At 47.6% G+C, this 17,665-nt stretch overlaps 1 protein-coding gene across 6 annotated transcripts in view; it reads right to left on the minus strand.

Moving 5' to 3' along the window:
* ZNF219 (zinc finger protein 219) overlaps positions 1 to 17,665 on the minus strand; it is a 584,109-nt gene that overhangs the window by 197,820 nt on the left and 368,624 nt on the right. For all 6 annotated transcript variants that reach the window (XM_069633700.1, XM_069633701.1, XM_069633705.1 and 3 more), the window contains exon 3: positions 14,393 to 16,850. In XM_069633700.1, the coding sequence (XP_069489801.1) occupies positions 14,393 to 16,850 (2,458 nt within the window). The remainder of the gene's footprint in view (positions 1 to 14,392; positions 16,851 to 17,665) is intronic.

Below are 17,665 nucleotides of genomic sequence, written 5' to 3' on the forward strand. Positions count from 1 at the left end.
CGAGCAGAAGTGACCGCAACTAAAAACACAGTTTTAAGGATTAACAGTCTCGAAGGACAAGAATGCAAAGGCTCAAAGGGAGCCCCCATTAGAAACTTGAGAACAAGGTTCAGATCCCAACCGGGCACCTGGAAAGGTGACAGAGGAAACACATTAGTGAGCCCTTTCAAAAACGGAGAAATTAAAGGGATTTTAAAACAAGAACACTCCTCAGACGAGCGTTTAATATAGACAGCACTGCCAGGTAACCTTTGATGAGGCCCCTGTGGGCCAAAGAAAGCAAAAATGACAGAACCATAGGAATGTCACGAAAAAGGATCCACATTCTTAACCGTGCACCAGTCGCAGAACTTTCTCCAACGGCACAGGGACTTTGTTGCGGGCCTTCTGGCCGAAAGCAACACCTCCATCACGTCTTCAGGGAGGTCCCAATCCTTGTACCTCAACCTTTCAGAAACCAAGCGTGAAAGTTGAGGGATCTGGCCTCTGGATGGAGAACCTGACCCCCCTCCCGTGAGAGAAGATCGTCTCGGTAGGGAAGACTATGTGGAGGGCAGATGGACAAGTCCAGAAGGTCTGGGTACCACGTCCTCTGGGCCCATGCCGGAGCAATGAGGATCATCCGGGAACTGAACCTCCGTAACCTCCGCAGCACTTGCGGAATGCCAGGGACTGGAGGAAACGCGTACAGCAGTGGGAATGACCACTCCACCACAAACGTGTCTAAGGCTCCTCTTCGAGGAAATTCCCGCGAGCAGAACCTTTCGCACTTCCGGTTGACACTGGAGGCGAAGAGATACACTTGAGGGGTCCCCCAAAGGGTGAAGATCTCCAGGAGAATCTCCTGAGCCAGCTCCCACTCGTGAGAGATGGTGCTCTGCCTGCTCGGAGCATCCGCGTCTCGTTTTCGTCTCTGGCCAGATGAACTGCCGAGATCGAAATTTCGTGCTGGATGGCCCAGAACCAGAGCTGCATCGCCTCCCTGCACAGAGGAAGTGACCCTGCCCCCCGCCCCTTTTTTGTTGAGGTAGTGCATGGCCACTGTGTTGTCGGTCAGAATCAGGACATTCTTTCCTCGCACAGTCGGCAGAAAAGCCGTCAGGGCAAGCCTGACGGCCCTCAGCACCAACAGATTGATATGGAGTCTGGACTCCGACGGAGACCAACGACCGCTGTCAACTCGTTGGCATGATCTCCCCATCCCGTGAGGGATGCGTCCGTCACGATCGTCACCTCCGGCCAGGGTAGCCAAAATGGAGCCCCCTTCATCAGATTGCCTTCGACGGCCCACCACAGAAGGTCCTGGGCGACCGAGGGCAGCACCTGAACGGGGTCCGACATCCTGCCGGAGGACTGAGACCATTGGAGCTTTTGTGCCCATTGCAAAGATCTCATCTGCAAACTGGCCTCTGGCACCAGAAGAATGCAGGATGCCATGAGGCCGAGCAATCTCAAGAACTCGAACGCAAGGAGACTCTGGGCATGTTGGAACTCGTGCACCATCTGCTGAATGTGATGAGCCCTCACCAGGGGAGGAAAACACTGCCCCAGGGACGTGTCGAGCACTGCTCCGATGTACTGGAGCCTCTGAGTTGGTGTCAAGTGGGACTTCTTTAAGTTGAGGGAGAAGCCCAGCCTGTGGAGGGAGTGGCAGGTGACTGACAGATGATCCAGGACTTGCTTGGGAGAGCGCGCCCTGATCAACCAATCGTCCAGGTAGGGGTAGACGTGAATCCCCCCTTTCCTGAGATACGCTGCCACTGCCACCTTCAGCTTGGTGAAGAGCCTCAGGGCGGAGGTCAATCCGAATGGCAGGACCCGAAACTGAAAATGCAAGTCGCCAACCGCGAACCTCAGGTACTTCATGTGCTTGGGATGAATCGGCACATGAAAGTAAGCATCCTTGAGATCTAGAGACACAAACCAATCCTGGAATTGAAGGTCCTAGAGGACTTAAGAATTACCATCTTGAACTTGTCCTTCCTGAGGAGCTTGTTCAAACCGCGCAAGTCCATGATGGGTCTCAATCCCCAGTCTTTCTTCGAAATCAAAAAATAAGGGGAATACGATCCCTTGTTCCTCTCCGCTACAGGCACCAGTTCTATGGCGCCTTTCTCCAGCAGGGATTGCATTTCCTGCGTCAGGAGCGGATCCGGACTCTTCAAAGATTACCTGGTGGATTGTCGTGAGGCCTCTGCCGGAAAGGAAGACAGTAGCCGTGGGCTATGTTCTCCAGAACCCACACATCTGAAGTAATGGCACACCATTCTACAAGATGCTGCGCCAGCCATCCTCCAGCTGATGAAGCATGGGCCTCATGACTGAGCAGAAGCGGCTGCCCTCAGGCAACGCCGCAAAGAGGCAAATGCTCGCGCGGCCTTGGCACCTCGAGTACCTTGTTTTCCACCTTTGGCACTCCTACGGTTGCCCCTTTGACTTGCAGCTCCTCTCGCTTTACTAAAGGATGAGTAATAATGAAAGGAACCTCCCCTCCATTGCTGTCCCCTAGGACGAAAAGGCGGAGGTTGGCAGACTGCAGCACCCAACGACTTCGCTGCAGCTTTGGAGGTCTGCAACCTCTCAAGGCTCTCGTCAGCCTTGCTGCCAAAAACATTTACACCATCAAAGGGCATATTGAGGAGCCTGGCTTGCACATCAGGAGCAAACCCAGACTTCCTCAAATCCGCAAACCTGCGTATTACGGTGCTCGCCGCCATGGACCGGCTGACAGTCTGCCATGTACAACCCCGACTGAACGGACTCACGCATGGCATCCTTAATAGAAATCCCTTAATACCATCCCGTTCGTCCGCTTCGGGAATATGTTCAGCCGCTAAGGAACAGTTCCACAGAATGCGTGCAACGCGACAAGGCACATACGGAGTTGGCCGCCTGAAGAGCCATACCCCCTGAAGAAAACACTTTCTTCGCCCAGCCATCAAAACGCTTGTCGTCCCAATCAGGAGGGATGATAGGATACGACGCCTGCTTAGCTGGGGCCGTAGCCGCCTGCACCACCAAACTCTCCGGAGTGGGGTGCGTGGTCAAGTAGCAGGGGTCACTACTGGCTGGGCGGTATTTACGCGGCAAAGACTTGCCCACTGCGGGAGACTCTCCGGAGCAGTCCAAGCCACTGCCACCCTTCTTTGCAGGGACATATGGAATGGCAGTACCGGGTCAGTGGGTTGACCCTGGTCGAGGATATCCGTCAGGTCATCCTGCACAAAATCAACTGGGGGCGCCGACCATCCCAAGTAGTTGGTGACCCTCGACATAAGGCGCTGGTACAATGACTCGGCATGGGTGCCAGGCTCAAGCCTACAGAACTCCACCTCCGGAGAGGTGTTCAGACCACTGGCCTCATGCAGTAACTGACGCAGGTCCTCAATCTGGCTATGACCAGAAAGAATCTCATCTGGTACCGTGTCAGGAACCAACCCATCTTCAGAACCCTCCTCCACCTCGGGAAATATAATCCATAGGCTGGAAAGTGGGCACTGAATAAGGGAGAAAGACATGTTTTGCCTTGGCCAGAGCCTTTCTAGGGGGTTCCCCCGTGCTACGGGGTACCTCCGACACCACAGCCTCGAAAGGCGTCGAGGGCGTCGAGTGAAACGGCGTCGACGTCGAGTGAATCAACGTCGACGTCAAGCGCGGCGCCGACAGCATCAACGGCCTCGACACAGGCCTCAAGGGCGGTGCCCCGAGCGTGTCCTTCGACAGCCTGGGCACAGATGGCATCGACGACTTCCTCGGAGGCGGAGCCTCGAGAGAGTCCGTCGACGACCTTGGCGCCACCGGCTTCGACGTCTTCTTCGAAGACTTCACAGGTGCACACAGGCTCGAGCACGTCAAGGACCGGGACCTGGGACGGGCATGACTAGAACGATTCCCCTTGTCTGAGCGGGACCTCTCCCGCGAATTGTGCAGACCACCCGAGCCCAAAGGCATACGAGCGGTGTCTCTAGTATGGTCACGGCCGAACCCTCGGAGGAGCGGACGGACCGGAGCTTTGCGATTCAAGAATCGCCAACATTTTATTCCCGAAGGAAGCCCATTCCTCCAGAGAGGAATGCTTGGTGGGATAAGAAACCCGCCGACGGGCTGAGTCCTTGGATGAGGACGGGGAAGGCGACCGATGACAGCGCTTCCGGGAGTGCCACGAAGAGGCAGAGGAGTGGCGGGACTCACTCCGGGACTGAGACCCCCTACACTTACGACTACGATGTGGAGAGTCGCCCCTCGAATCGTCTTTCGAAAGCCCAGTGGACCTCGCCTTCAGGGGCTTTGACACCTTACCGACCAACAGTTTCTTCTTGCTCTCCCGCAAGGCTTTGGACGTAAGCGACTGGCAGTCGACACAATCATCCGTGTCATGGGCCTCCCCGAGGCACCAGAGGCAGGCGTTGTGCGAGTCTGTCACCGACATCTTGCACCCGCAGTGCCTGCACTTCTTGAAGCCCGGACGCAGGGTAGGAGAAGAGGTAGACATCTTGAAGACTTAAACTTCACAAACGAACAGGTTCGAAGAACCAAAAGAACAAACTCCAAAGAGTCGAGGCGCATCGAGATCTCCGAAGCGAACACGTTCACGCAAAAAACGGAACTGAGGCTACGGGGGCGTTGTGCGTCCTACTTATAACATCCAGTGACGTCGGCTGTCGGAGGAGGTCCTCTAGGGCGGAGTATTGACGTCATCGACGCAAGACGCCGAAAGATTTTCCGAAGCAGCACAACTGTGGTGATTACTGTCATGGATATGGAATACGTCGGAGGACCCAATCCCCTTGAAAATGCATTTTGTGTTAGGTTTTATAAGCGGAGCTAATAGCGGGGGAAGGCAATAGTTTCTTACCTGTAACTCCATTTCTCCAGCATTGGTATCTTTCGTGGATTCACATGCTTAGAATATTCCCAGCCTGACGACGGGGAATATTCTAAGCATGTGAATCCATGAAAGATCCAATGCTGGAGAATTTCGGTTCATGGGTGATTATTAGGGTTGGGTGCTCTGTAGATTACCATTAAGTTAATCATAGTTTTTTCAATTATGTGGAATTTTACGAATGTTTCATATCCTTCAATACTTTCAATGGGACAAGATCTAAGCTGTAGTTTAGTCTCAGCTATTATGGCAACACCACCTCCTTGTGAGTGGGTCCTGTCTGTTCCAAATATGGTGTAGTCTGATGGAATTGCGAGTGAAAGTAGTGGGCCTGACGCTTGATGGAGCCAGGACTCTGTCTACTAGTAGTTCAAGCTGGGATTCCATAATGAGGTCGTGAATTTCTATGGCATGAGCCCGTAGGGAGTGGGCATTTATAAGGGCTCCTTTAAAGGTAGTTGATTGGGGGTGTAAGGAACTGGTTTGGAAATTGTGTTAGGTTTCTGGCTGGGAGATGGTTTCTGGCTAGGAGTATGGGTTTGATGAGGGGGATGCACTCTGGGCATAGTTGGTTTGAGAGGTGTGTGTTCATATTTTGCCAGGTTGGGGCGGATGAGGGTTCGAGACCTTAAGCGGAAACGTCTTGCTGCACCAGTCAAAGGGTGAGAGGGTTTTTTGGTAGGGATGTAGTGACTCTCGGCAATGGGCAATGTGTGCGAGATTGGGTCAGGGCTGTTTGCATGATCGTTAGTATTCGGGAAGGTAATAGGGACATGACTAGTAATGTTTGGGAATGGGGTAGGACATGGAATAGGGTGGTGCCGGGGGCATGCAAGTTTGCTAAGGCCGTTATCATGGGGCCAATAATGGTTACCCAAACAGGGTATGTGGTTTGGAAGAATGCAGAACGGGAACATGACGAGGGGGAACCAAGTTGGCATGTTGGACTAGTGTCGGGGTGAGCTAGACCAGTCGATGCTAGATGAGTGGTAGAGGAAAGGTGGGGACTTGGGCGGTGACTCATAGTACACTTTAGTTGGCCGGGTGCACGAGTTAAGCACAAGTATATTATTGCAAACAGTTTAATAGGGAAACGTGGGACAGCCGTGCAAGTCCTCTAGGCTTTCTGGGCTAGTAACATATATGCAAACGGCTCTGGGTAGAGCAGGTAGCAATCAAGGTATAGACAGACAATGGCTAGTGCCTAGTCTGTATGTTCAAACTGTGGTTATAGCATACAAGCAGGAGGCACAGTACAGTAGCTGACATAGGTTGAAACATACGTACAGCGCGGGAGCAAATAATTGGCATAAAAACTGAATGTAAACAAAACCCTGGTATTTGATATATCGGTACTCTTAGGCCTTCTGGGTTGGCATGTATAGGTAGAGCACAATAATATGCTTACAGTGAGGGAGGCTATAAGCCAATAGAGAACAGCATAAATCAAATGTATACAGTGTACAATTTCACATGATACAGTGCGTTGAGCGGTACCTAAGGTCGAGGTGCATAACTAGCCTCGCAAGGTGTGGGTGACGTGTGACCCGGGAGCGGTGCAGCAACAGGGAAGCATACACACGTTAGTGAGGAAGTTACCATTCGTGCTGGAGGATCATCTATGATGGGTGGAGTGATCAAGGATAGGGGAAGTGCATACAAGGGTGGGCTGGTGGCAATAATAAACCGATCAATGCATGAACATCTGAGAAGTCAGGTGGCGGTATGGTGCATGGGCCATGTAGCATACTTAGGACGTCTCACCTTGCTGTGTCTTTAGGAGGCCCACAATGCAGAGCGGCATACGTTGTGCTGGAAATCAGATCCCTGTGGTTGTTTATAAACGGTCCGAGTCTTGCAGAACATATAAAGAGGGTTTGTTGCTCTTGCAGCTCGGTCAGCTCAGTCAGATGCCTTTGTGTTTGCCTTAGGTGGAGACCGGCTTGCGCCCCACGGTGGCGCTGGGTTGGTTAAATAGGCAACCTATCGGTGAACAATGAAGCCTCTGTACTAGATGGAGAATGGGCTCAGGAGGTGGCGGCCATCTTGGCAAGTGCAAAACCTTGTGGTCTGCAAAAGGCAACATGGCATGAAATGCCATATTAAGAGTGAAAAAGAAATACAGAGCCTCTGTTGTGCTGAATCATGTATCCCAAGTGATATGTAGGGAATGCAGAGTGGAAGCGGGAGAATTTCTTCGTCGAGGTCTGGCAGCTGGATTAACAGCTGATCCTCACCGGGCCATGTCTCGATGTTGCTGTGATGGCGAAGGATTCTTGTAAGCTGCACCTGCAGCTCACGGACGAACAGGCTCCTACTGCTGGGCTACCTGGCTGAATGGACATTAGCTCAGTCATGCGTGCTAAATGTCGTTATGGGTCGGGACTCTGGATCAATCACCAGTTGATGGATCCCTGATTTAGATGTAATTTGGTGAATCTACTAGCTTGGTTTAGACGTATTATGATGTCTTCAATATTGGGCCCTGGGTGCCTTGCTCTCAGGATGGGCGTGTTGGGAATCCTCATGTCTACACACAGACGAAGATGCCCGCCTGCTTTAGGTACCACCACCAAGGGAGATACCCAAGGTGTAGGACCACTTTGAACTTTCTCAATAATATTGTCCCTTAGTTGCTTCAACTCTTGTGACACTTTTGGCTGTAAATGAAATACTATGCGCCTCGGGTGTTGAGGAGCAGGCTGTCAATATGCAAATGTATTGCATTATTTTTCAATTTCCCAACTCCCTGAAACAAGCTTGGACATTTTTCTTTCAACTTTTCTAGACTCAACACTTCCTTCGATACGCATCTCAGGTCATGGTGCTGTGACGGAATACCCTGTATCGTTTCTGATGGCTTATATTTCACATCAATTAGTTTTAGTTTTGTGGCAGTTTTACAGCCGATAAGGCATCTACCAACAACAGGACTTTTAATAACATGTATATTAGCTGGTACACACTGTCCTTCATGAATCAGATCACATTGAAAGTGTCCTTTATTTGACAGTGGTTGTTCTGCTCCCCATTGAAAAATGTGAGCTCTTGATGATTGCAGGGGATATTGATTAGCGATGTTTTAATACGTCTCTTCACTCATGACATTTACTGTCACTCCAGTCTCTATCAAAAATAGTATTTCTTGTCCACATAGATTCACTGTTACTTTTATGGCTGTTTTACCATCTCCAGTATCATATCAACCTTACATATTCTTTACTGTATCTATCATACTCATTCACCCGTTTTCATATGGGTCTCCATACGGCATTTCCTCTCGATTACGGATTTAATGAGACGTTATATTCGGACTTATTTCTTGACCAACCTGGCTGTCCCCTTCAATTTGTAAATTGTCCATAGCTCTTATGAATCCTGGATGAGCCCTTTGGTGGCTTGTTTTTTGGCACCATATTGGGTCTCGCCTCTCTTTCTGTATACGCTCATCCTCCAAAGTTGTTTTGTTGGCCTTCATATCTCCTGCTGGGCATCATCTGGGTATTGGCGATTCTGTTTGTTGGCATCATTTTTTCTCAACACATAGTCTGGAAATGATTCCCTTGTCCACACCGTAGACATATTTGAACCAAAGCAGGACATGGACACTTGTGAGGAAATTCAAATCCACATCTATAACATTGTCTTTCCCCTATATTTCTGCATGCTGATCCTGGTGATGTTAGACTAGAATATCTTCTTTGCCATTGTGTATTCTGATTCATAGCAGCAATGGTGTCCATTCTCTTTGGATTTTCTATGGCCGTTTCTTGGGTGTCTACTCTTTCATATATTCTTTCAAGTTCTAACACCTCTAAAGATAGGGGTTTCTTCAATAGGTGTTTCCTGAACTGCGATGATAAACATCCTTCAATGACCCTTAATCTTATTGCTTCATCATCATTAAAGTTCATAAATTCACAAAATGTTGCCTTTTTGTAATCTCAGCACAAATTGAGCTATAGTCTCATGCGGGTTTTGTGTGCATTGATTAAACATATCTTTCATAATCCCTGTTGAGTGGGATTATTAGTTGGGCGTTAATTGCTGCCAATAATAATCGATATGTTGCCCTCTCCTGAGCTGGTATTGTTTTAATAATGCTCTTTATTTCTTTTCCCCACTAGGTTTGTAAAAATGTCCAGTTTGCTTGGGGCATTTTGATCTCCTACTGCTCTTAGAAATTCCTCAAATTCATCAATCCATTCCTGCCACCTTTGAGCGCGATTTTCTTGTGGTTCTAAATTGAAGGGATTAGGGCGTTGCAGATAATTTAATGGATTTGCTGACATGAGTGTTCCTGAAGTGCTTTGATAAGAAGTACCTTGATGTCTCCACTTGCATTATCTGATGACATACTTATTTGTTTATATGTTAAATCTTTTGGTTATATATGTATTGACTTCACTTTGTTTTGTTCAACTTTTGGCTTTAATATTTGCTCTTTATCATTCATTTCTCTGTATTTTCTTTGTTATCTTTACTCTTCCTGCATACATCATGAGGCTCGACTGCAAGTTCAATTCCTGCATGCTCCATAGCACATCATGTGTAACATTTATTTTATGTGCTAACTGTTCATTTCGTTTTCCCATGGAGTTATATCATTTGCATACATTTCGATTTCATTGTGTATTAATTTTGTTTAGTTTCTATTATTGTGTCATGTTGTAGTAATTAGTATTATGTTGCTCTAGCAACCACAATATTGATTTTGTTCCGTTTCTTTAATTCAGTCCCGTTGCAGTTATCAGTATTATGTTGCCTTTTAAAATGGTGGCACGTATTTCAACGTGTTTAGGTACGTTTCTCTAATGATACAATACCAGTTTGCTTGTTCCCCAAAATGGCAGCACGAAATTGTACGTACCTGGGTCCTTTTCTTTAATAATTTCAGCGTTGTATCACTGGTTGCTCATCGCGCTATCTCTCGCGCTTCAGGTCTGTTGCATTGCTTTTTCAAAAAATACTTTTGCACAAAAGATGCTTCTGCCTTCCGCACTTCAGTTACTGTTACTGTTAAATTGCTATATGACATGAGTGTAATATGTCCAGTCATACGTTAGCCGATTTTTTTTCTGGTTCTTTTCTTTGTCCTGTACCGTTTGTTTCTGGTTGTTCCTCTGTGTTATAGTCATTTAGCTTCTCAGTTCCTTTAAATTAACTATTCCTTTGGCTTGGATTCTGTTTCCCAGCCTAGATTCCATTCCCTCTCGTCGCCAAGTTGTTGTGTTTCTTGATACACCAACATTGTGAATAAACCGTGGACACCGTTTTAAATCTTGCCATCTTTATTCTCCAAGTCCACCAAATAAACTACAATCCCTTCACCCTCTAGAGGCTTTCCCCTCAACATTCCACATTCCCTATTCTATGTTCTACATTATATTTATATCTACTACATAACACCTCCCCAGACCTGTTGGAAAGGGCAGTAGTGTGGTTTTCCTCATCAATAAGGCTCTTGACACTGCCCCTCCATCTCCTCAGACTTCCAGTCTTTTGAATATGCCCCTATTCAACTCCTCCCTCCTACTCCTCTCACTGTTCTGGCTCCCCATCAAAACCCTATTCATCGACTCCTCCTTTCCTGATCTGACCCTTCTCCGAGATACTTTCTGCAATCCCCATTGTCATGCTGAATGACTTTAAACCTTCCCAAGCCTTCTCCAGCCCTCTTCCTTGAACTTAACTCCTTCCTATCCGACCACTCCCTACACAACCAGCCTACCCACTCTGGTGGGAACTCTCAAACTGGTCTTGCGCTCCAATTCACTCTCCTCCTCCGACCGGTTCATTGGACCCTCTCCCTCTAATCACTCCATTGTTCACTTTAACATTTCAGTCCCTGCGCCTACTACTTCTCTCCCCTCTTCAAGGACTAAGGAAATGCAGGCAAGTCCTCTTGCCCCCCCATCCCCATTACCTTCATGATGTGAAGACCTCTTTCTCGTCTCTTTCTTAGTCATGCCTATTCCATGAACCATGCTTTCTTAGATTTTCACTATGCACTTATGACTCCATTCGACCAACACTTTCCCATCCCCCTCCTCAGTCTTGGATCAACTCTGAAATTCAGACCCTTAAAACAAACATGTGCTGTGACCTACGATGCTGGCACAAATTATGGACACCTAAGCTGCTTCTAGCTACAAAAATCCCCTTGCTGCCGAAACTTCTGCACTAGACTGCCAAATACTCCTACTTCACAAACCTCATATGCACCCTTCAGTCACCCCCGCAACATTTCATCTACCCTCCAATCTTAGCACACACCTCCCAAGCCAATATCCATTGCATGCTCCCTTTCTGCCAATGACTTCATTCACTACTTTTCCTTTAAAATCTCTACACTTCTTGACTCTCAGGCCTTTCCGCTCTCTCCCGCCGCAACCATCCTCCTGTTCACGCTACATCTTTGACTCTGGACTACTTTTCCTCTACTTCTCCTATTGAATTAGCACCCATCTTGCTCCCCCAATGGTCAAAGACTGCAAGTCACTTGCTCTCATCACGCTGCACTCTTTAACCTCTCTCTCACAGCTGGATTCTTCCCGGCTTCATTAAAATCTGCAAAAGTCTTACCACTTCTGAACAAATCATCTGGTAACCCAAATGCCCCAGCAAACTATCGCCCAGTTTCCCCTTTCCCAAAAGTCCTTGAGCTAGTGATCTTCTACCGGATGACCAAGTACCTGGAGGATGATGGCCTTGGAGATCACTTTCATATGGCTTGTGTAGTAAACACTTCACTGAGACTGCACTCATGCAAGTCTCCAACCTTTCTCTAATGCTCACCACCCTCTTTCCTACTCCTTCTTTGGGACCCTTCTGCCGCTTTCGACACAGACAACCACTTCTCTCTGCCTCACTCTCCAAGACCTTCGGTTTTGCAACTCTGCCCTCATGATCACCTCCTACCTGCAAGGTTGATCCCTTAAAACGTCTTGGAACTGGCAAATGTCAACCCCTCTCCTTGTCAGGTGTCCCCCAAAGATCAGTACTTGGACCTCTGCTCTTCACACTCAATACCTCTGCACTAGGAAGACTGCACAACCTTTTTCTTTCAGGATCATCTTTTTGCCGATGACAAATATTTTTCTCCTTTCCCTCCTTTAACCCAGCCATCTCAGAACGGATTACGAAGCATCTCACTTCAATTTGTCACTGGATGGCTCTCTGCTATCTCATGCTGAAAAGTTCAAGAAGTCCTCTTTGTCCTGCTTCCAATGCCATCCATGCCCTCCCCTCTCCAATCTCCTTTCCGCCTGACCTTTCTCCCTCACCCAAAGCTCGCAATCTTGGGGTCTTCCGATATCAACCTTCAACTGCAAAAATGCATCACTACCACTGCCCCTGCCACTCGTATTAATCTCAACACCTAGGAAATGTGTCCTGTTAATAACCACTCTACAAAAACTGTAATCTCCACTCATGTGCTAAAAAAACTGGACTACCTCTCAAGTCTACTCCTTGGCCTTACACTCCACTCAGTCCTCCCTCTAGATAAAAGTCCTCAATTTTGACATACGCACAGTCTACAACTGACATATATCCTCCCCCACAAAATGCAGCACAACAAAGCATTCTCCCGATACACACAGTAAGCCATGTGCACATTTCAGAAACTGCAGATCTAAGAGGCCAAGGCAAGGGCAGTTCAAGAAGAGGAAAACCTGCAAAGTTAAACCAATGTGTTTTACTAGAATTATCATCCTCTCCTGTATACGAATATGCAGGGTAGTCCCTGGGGAAGTCGTCCCGTGCCTATATTAGAGGACATTGGAGAAAAAGGATTGGCTAAGACACAAGCAAAATCAAGCGATAAACCAATATATACAATGTCCTCTGATGAAAATGTATCTTTGTCCAAGTGTTCATGTTAGTTCCCTAATACATATTCTTTTTTAATGGCTCTCAGAACTGTTTCCGAGAGGACACTGAAAGGGGTTGCACAATAATCTTGTATTTGGGAAAAGTGGAACCAAACTATTAATGGAATTGCTGGAATCAATTAACAAGTTGAGAAGCATAGGAAAAATGTAGGTCATGAGTATTGGACACCAGCCAGTCACCAGGTGAGGCTTATTTACAACTGGGTAGTACGGTATATTGCCTCTAGCATTTTAAACTTTGAGAGTCAAGAACCGTCATCTTTCCCAACAACTAGAATTATAAAGTTACAGATATTATGCTAAGTATATTTTGGAGGACTCCAAAATATAGGAACGCAAAAGTGTAGGGAAAATCCACTCCTTACCATTACATCCGGTTTAAACAAAATGAATGAATAGTCATTTGGTTGGCATTAGTCTTAAGATTAGCAAATGACTGAGGTATTGTAAGTTCCCAAAACATGCAAGGTGGTTTGTTAATTAAATTGGCCAGCTTCATATAGTTTACAAATAATTGAAACACCTATTGTAACTAGAAGTAAGATTACCAGATTTGTATAGGACCCCAAAATAGAACAGGTATAATGTCACATGCACATTTGCAATTATGGCACACCTCGTCTTGGGACAAAATTAGCTCCTAGTGGTTCTATGTGTTTTACCACAGACATTTCACATCAATATCGTTTACGATTTTTTGAGATTGCCTCCTCCACCTCCCATCTCACAGTGCATCAAACACGCCCTCCTGCATTTTGCAGCAACAATTCAGTTAAAAGCAATGCAGTTAAAAAATCAATCTGTGGTGAAATGTTTGCAGTAGAATGAGTGCATACTGCTCATGATACTAGTCTGTTAAGCACTTCTAGGGTTCTTTGCTCCCTGTTATTTCAATTCTGGATATTAGACAATCAGCAACAAGGAATCTGAGAATTACAATATTACCACGCCAGAGTTTGAGTTAATGCACTGGCCTGAATACATTGCTAATCTTTTCATAAAGTAATGAAGTTGACAACATTTGAGCGAGACTCATTGATGAAGCTACATACATACCATCATCCAGACTAGGGCTAGGATGGTTGAGCCACTGAATAGCAAACAAGCCAGGAACTCAAATAAATATGCTAAATTTCCCAATAAATCTTTTATATGTTCACGCACACAGTCACAGTGGTGTTTTCATTGATCACTAATCATTTAAGAGCAATCCTTTTTTGTACAGTTATCACTTTCACATTTTACACACTTGGTTTGAATATTCATCTATCAAGTATAACAATACCCCAACCAGATCAATGGGAATCGTGAATTGCGATTGAACTCGCCCATCAGTTACACATTTCCCCCATACAATTATTCTAGCAGCCTGAAATCCTGACCGATTTTACTTTTCAGTGGGTTGACTATACCAGTGATACACTTCCTACAGACTTGTCTACTGACAAATTGTTTAATTCTTTCCAAGAAGAAGTGTCTTAAGGAGCCAACATCTTAGGAAACAAAACATGAGGACACAATAAAACTGTACAAGCATCCAAAAGATAGGAGGGTGTCAGAAGTATCAACAAAAAATAGAAATTGTGGGTAAACAGAAATATCTGCCTTTTACCTGGGAATGTAGAAGCTTGGCCAGCCATTCCTGATGAGCCGCCAGCAGCAAGGAACTTCCCGTTAGAGGAGTTGCACTCAGAGATCCGGGGGCTGACCACGCTGTTCAGTGGCTCCAGGCTCCCCAGTGTCCGACCCCTTGGCCACTCCTTGTCATGACCCATATGACTCCGGGCATGGATCGCCATTTGCTGGTAAGTGCCAAACGTCCTGTTGCATTCAGGACACCTGTATCCAGCTGCCCCTCTATCATCTTCCTCCAGGGAATCCCGCCTATCTGTACCTACAGGAGTCATTAGCGCTTCCTTGGCTCGGAGCACATGCATCTGATTCTTCAACTCCCGCTTCTGTGTTAAGCGTGTACTGCTTGTTGTGCCACCACCATTCCAGCATGGCTCCAGCTCTCCTGCAGACCCTACCAGCTGCCAACCCTGTACCCGGCCATCTTGGGAGATCTCAACTGCCCGAGCTGTGGCCTGCAGGCGCTCTGTGCAGCTCCCATCTGCCGGTGTCTGCAGGTTCAGGTACCCCAGGAAAGAGTTCTTCTCTGCGGGTGGCAGCAGTTTTCCACGCCCATGTTTTTTCTCTTCCTTGGAGGGCCGGTTGGCAGAAAGCAGGAAGGTAGAGTAGAAGGCATTGTATCCTACGAGGCCTAGATCCTTCTTAGGCTTAGCACTGGTGGTAGTACCAGCGGGCTTCTCCACCTTCAATCCAAGTTTGCTTAGATGTACCTTCATATGATTCTTCAAGAACCATGGCTCCTTGAAGCAGCGGCCACAGACCTGACACTTATGATCAAACGAGTCTTTGTGCTTGCGCATGTGCCCCTTTAGGAACCAGGACTGAGTAAAAGCCTGCCCGCACACTTCGCAGCGGAACCCTGCCACTGGTGGCTGGGCAGGTGGCACCTTTTCCACAACTGGGGGTGGGGGTGGGGGCGGTGGTGGAGGAGGAGCGGGGACGGGCTCTGGTGGGCTGACCACATGCACATTTTCCACATGCTGCACCAGGTCATCTTCCTGCGCTGCAGCAAAGTCACAAAAAGTGCACTTGTATGGCTTGTGTAGAATATGGACATGCTTCTCCAATTCGCACTCCTTCCGGAACTTTCCTTTGCAGAAGGGGCAACGGAAGCCTGGTGCTGAAAAAGAGGGTGCAGGAGGTGCTGTAGGTGGGGCAGGCGGTGGTGCATCCTCTGGGTCTTCCTCTGGGTCTTCCTCTAGGAGGGACAAAGGGTTACTTGCAGCTTTCGGTATTAAGCGAGAGGGAAGGGCTTTAATTTTGCGCAGAGAGTTTGAGGGCGGCACCTCTTCTTCAGGTGGAGGGTCTGCAGTGACCAATGTCAATGGGTGGTTCCATTTCCCCTGGACATCCCTGGTTTGGCGCTCCCGTAGCAATGCACGCTCCTCAAGCTCAAGAAGCAGGCGGTTCTCTTCGCTCAGCCGTCCCAATACTGGTCCCTCTGGACCGAGCCGATGTGTTCTCAAATGGATCTTCAGGTTTCCTTTCTGGGCAGCACGATGCCCACAGTATGGGCATTTGAAAGGCTTCTCGCCAGTGTGGATGCGCATGTGAAGTGACAGAATGCTATTGAAGCGGAAGCGCTTGCCACAGACAGTACATGGGTACTTCTGTGAGTTACGTCCATGTTCCCCAGCACCACCAAATTCAGAAGCCAGCCCCAGCAACTGGCCATTGAAATATTGCTGGAGGTCTAACTCTCCATTGAAAGCAAGCTCCTGTAGTCGCTCATCATCAAACGGTGACAAAGCCTCACCAAGGTCATTCTCCGGCCAGGTCTCTGAGCTATCTGGATCTGGGGAGCCCTGGGGCGAAGGTGAAGCTGCTGGGGGAGGTGGAGTTTGAGGAATCAACATGGGTGGGGGAGATGGGCAAACTGCAGAACACTGCGGGGCGTCGTCCTCCATGGGTTGAGGAATAGTGGAAGAGTTTGAATAAAGGAACAATGAATCCAACTGTGGAGAGTCAGGACTGCTCTTTGGGGATGGAGCGTCTAGCAGAAGGGGATGAGAAGGTGGCTCCAACTGAAGAGAAGTGTCTGAAAGTAGACTTTTGGGAGAAGCCTCAGGCTGACAATATGACAAAGCACAATCTAGTTGGTCGGAAGGTGAAGCAGATCCATGCTGAGGACTGGAGAGAGGAGAATCTGCCTTACCATCTGAGGTAGCATTCAGTGGGATGCAGTGAGAAGAGGAATCCATACCTATGCCAGGGGTTACCTCAAATCGAGGAATGCGAGATATACAATTCATCTCAAGAGCAAGCGGAGGGTCTGGCTGCAAGCAGGGAAGGTGTGAATCCTTCTGGAGTGAGGAAGGAGATTCCATCTGGAGACCAGCAAAGGAATCCATTGGGGCAGCGATCCGGGTATCCTCTAGCTCTAGGCCAGGGAATGGAAGTGCAAGGTTGGCTGGACTTGAAGACCTTGGATCCATGTCCTAAAGAGAGGAGAGACGATCATGAATAAAGAGCAAATCATGAAGACCAAAAAATTAACTGTACAACATATTTTGGGACCAGCGTGTGAAAGTGGATGTGTGGGCTCATAGCTTGATGTGCCAACATCCTGAAGTCTAAATGTTCTAAGCAAATTAATGCGACATTATCGAAGGATCAGACAGATGTTTGTGTCCATTTGTATTGCTGTATTTAAGAACATGCCATCAATTTGAACAGAAATGGCTTGAAAAGTAGACATTACAGAGAGCAGAGGCCGACCTAGGTAAGGTGCCTTTGCATGAGAGTATTGTTGGATTGAAGGACATAACGGCTGGTTGAAGGAGTGAGACTAGGAACATACACCAGCTACAGGGATTGAAGGGCATTACAGTATTTATCACATTGAGAGCCTGATGCCAGTATTTATAGATTACAAATAATAGAGTAGTTATAAAGGCAACGTTTTGATAGGAGGGTGCAGTGTGTTTTGGCGTGGGAGGGCCCCTTCCATTGTTAGGCTAGAAGGTGCAGTGTGAGGCGTGATTTGGTAAGTTCCACTGAAGAGAAGGTTAGGGGAGCAAAGAGAGGGGGGATTAGAGTAGGGAAAAGAAGCGAAAGATGGAGGATGCACAGGGGCATGAGCGCATATGTTGTGAAGAGATAAATAGCGCAGAATTAAAGAGGGAGATTACAGTGAGATGCATTTAGCAGGGTAGTTTAGGCAAGACCAAGGATGGATTTATAGAATTGTTGCAGGAATTTAAAGAGCACAATTTTGCATGGAGAGCGATCCACCCTAAGGGTAAGTAGGCAT

This window comes from Ambystoma mexicanum, chromosome 13, assembly GCF_040938575.1.
Source record: "Ambystoma mexicanum isolate Mex_15411 chromosome 13, UKY_AmexF1_1, whole genome shotgun sequence".
NCBI classification, from domain to species: Eukaryota; Metazoa; Chordata; class Amphibia; order Caudata; family Ambystomatidae; genus Ambystoma; species Ambystoma mexicanum.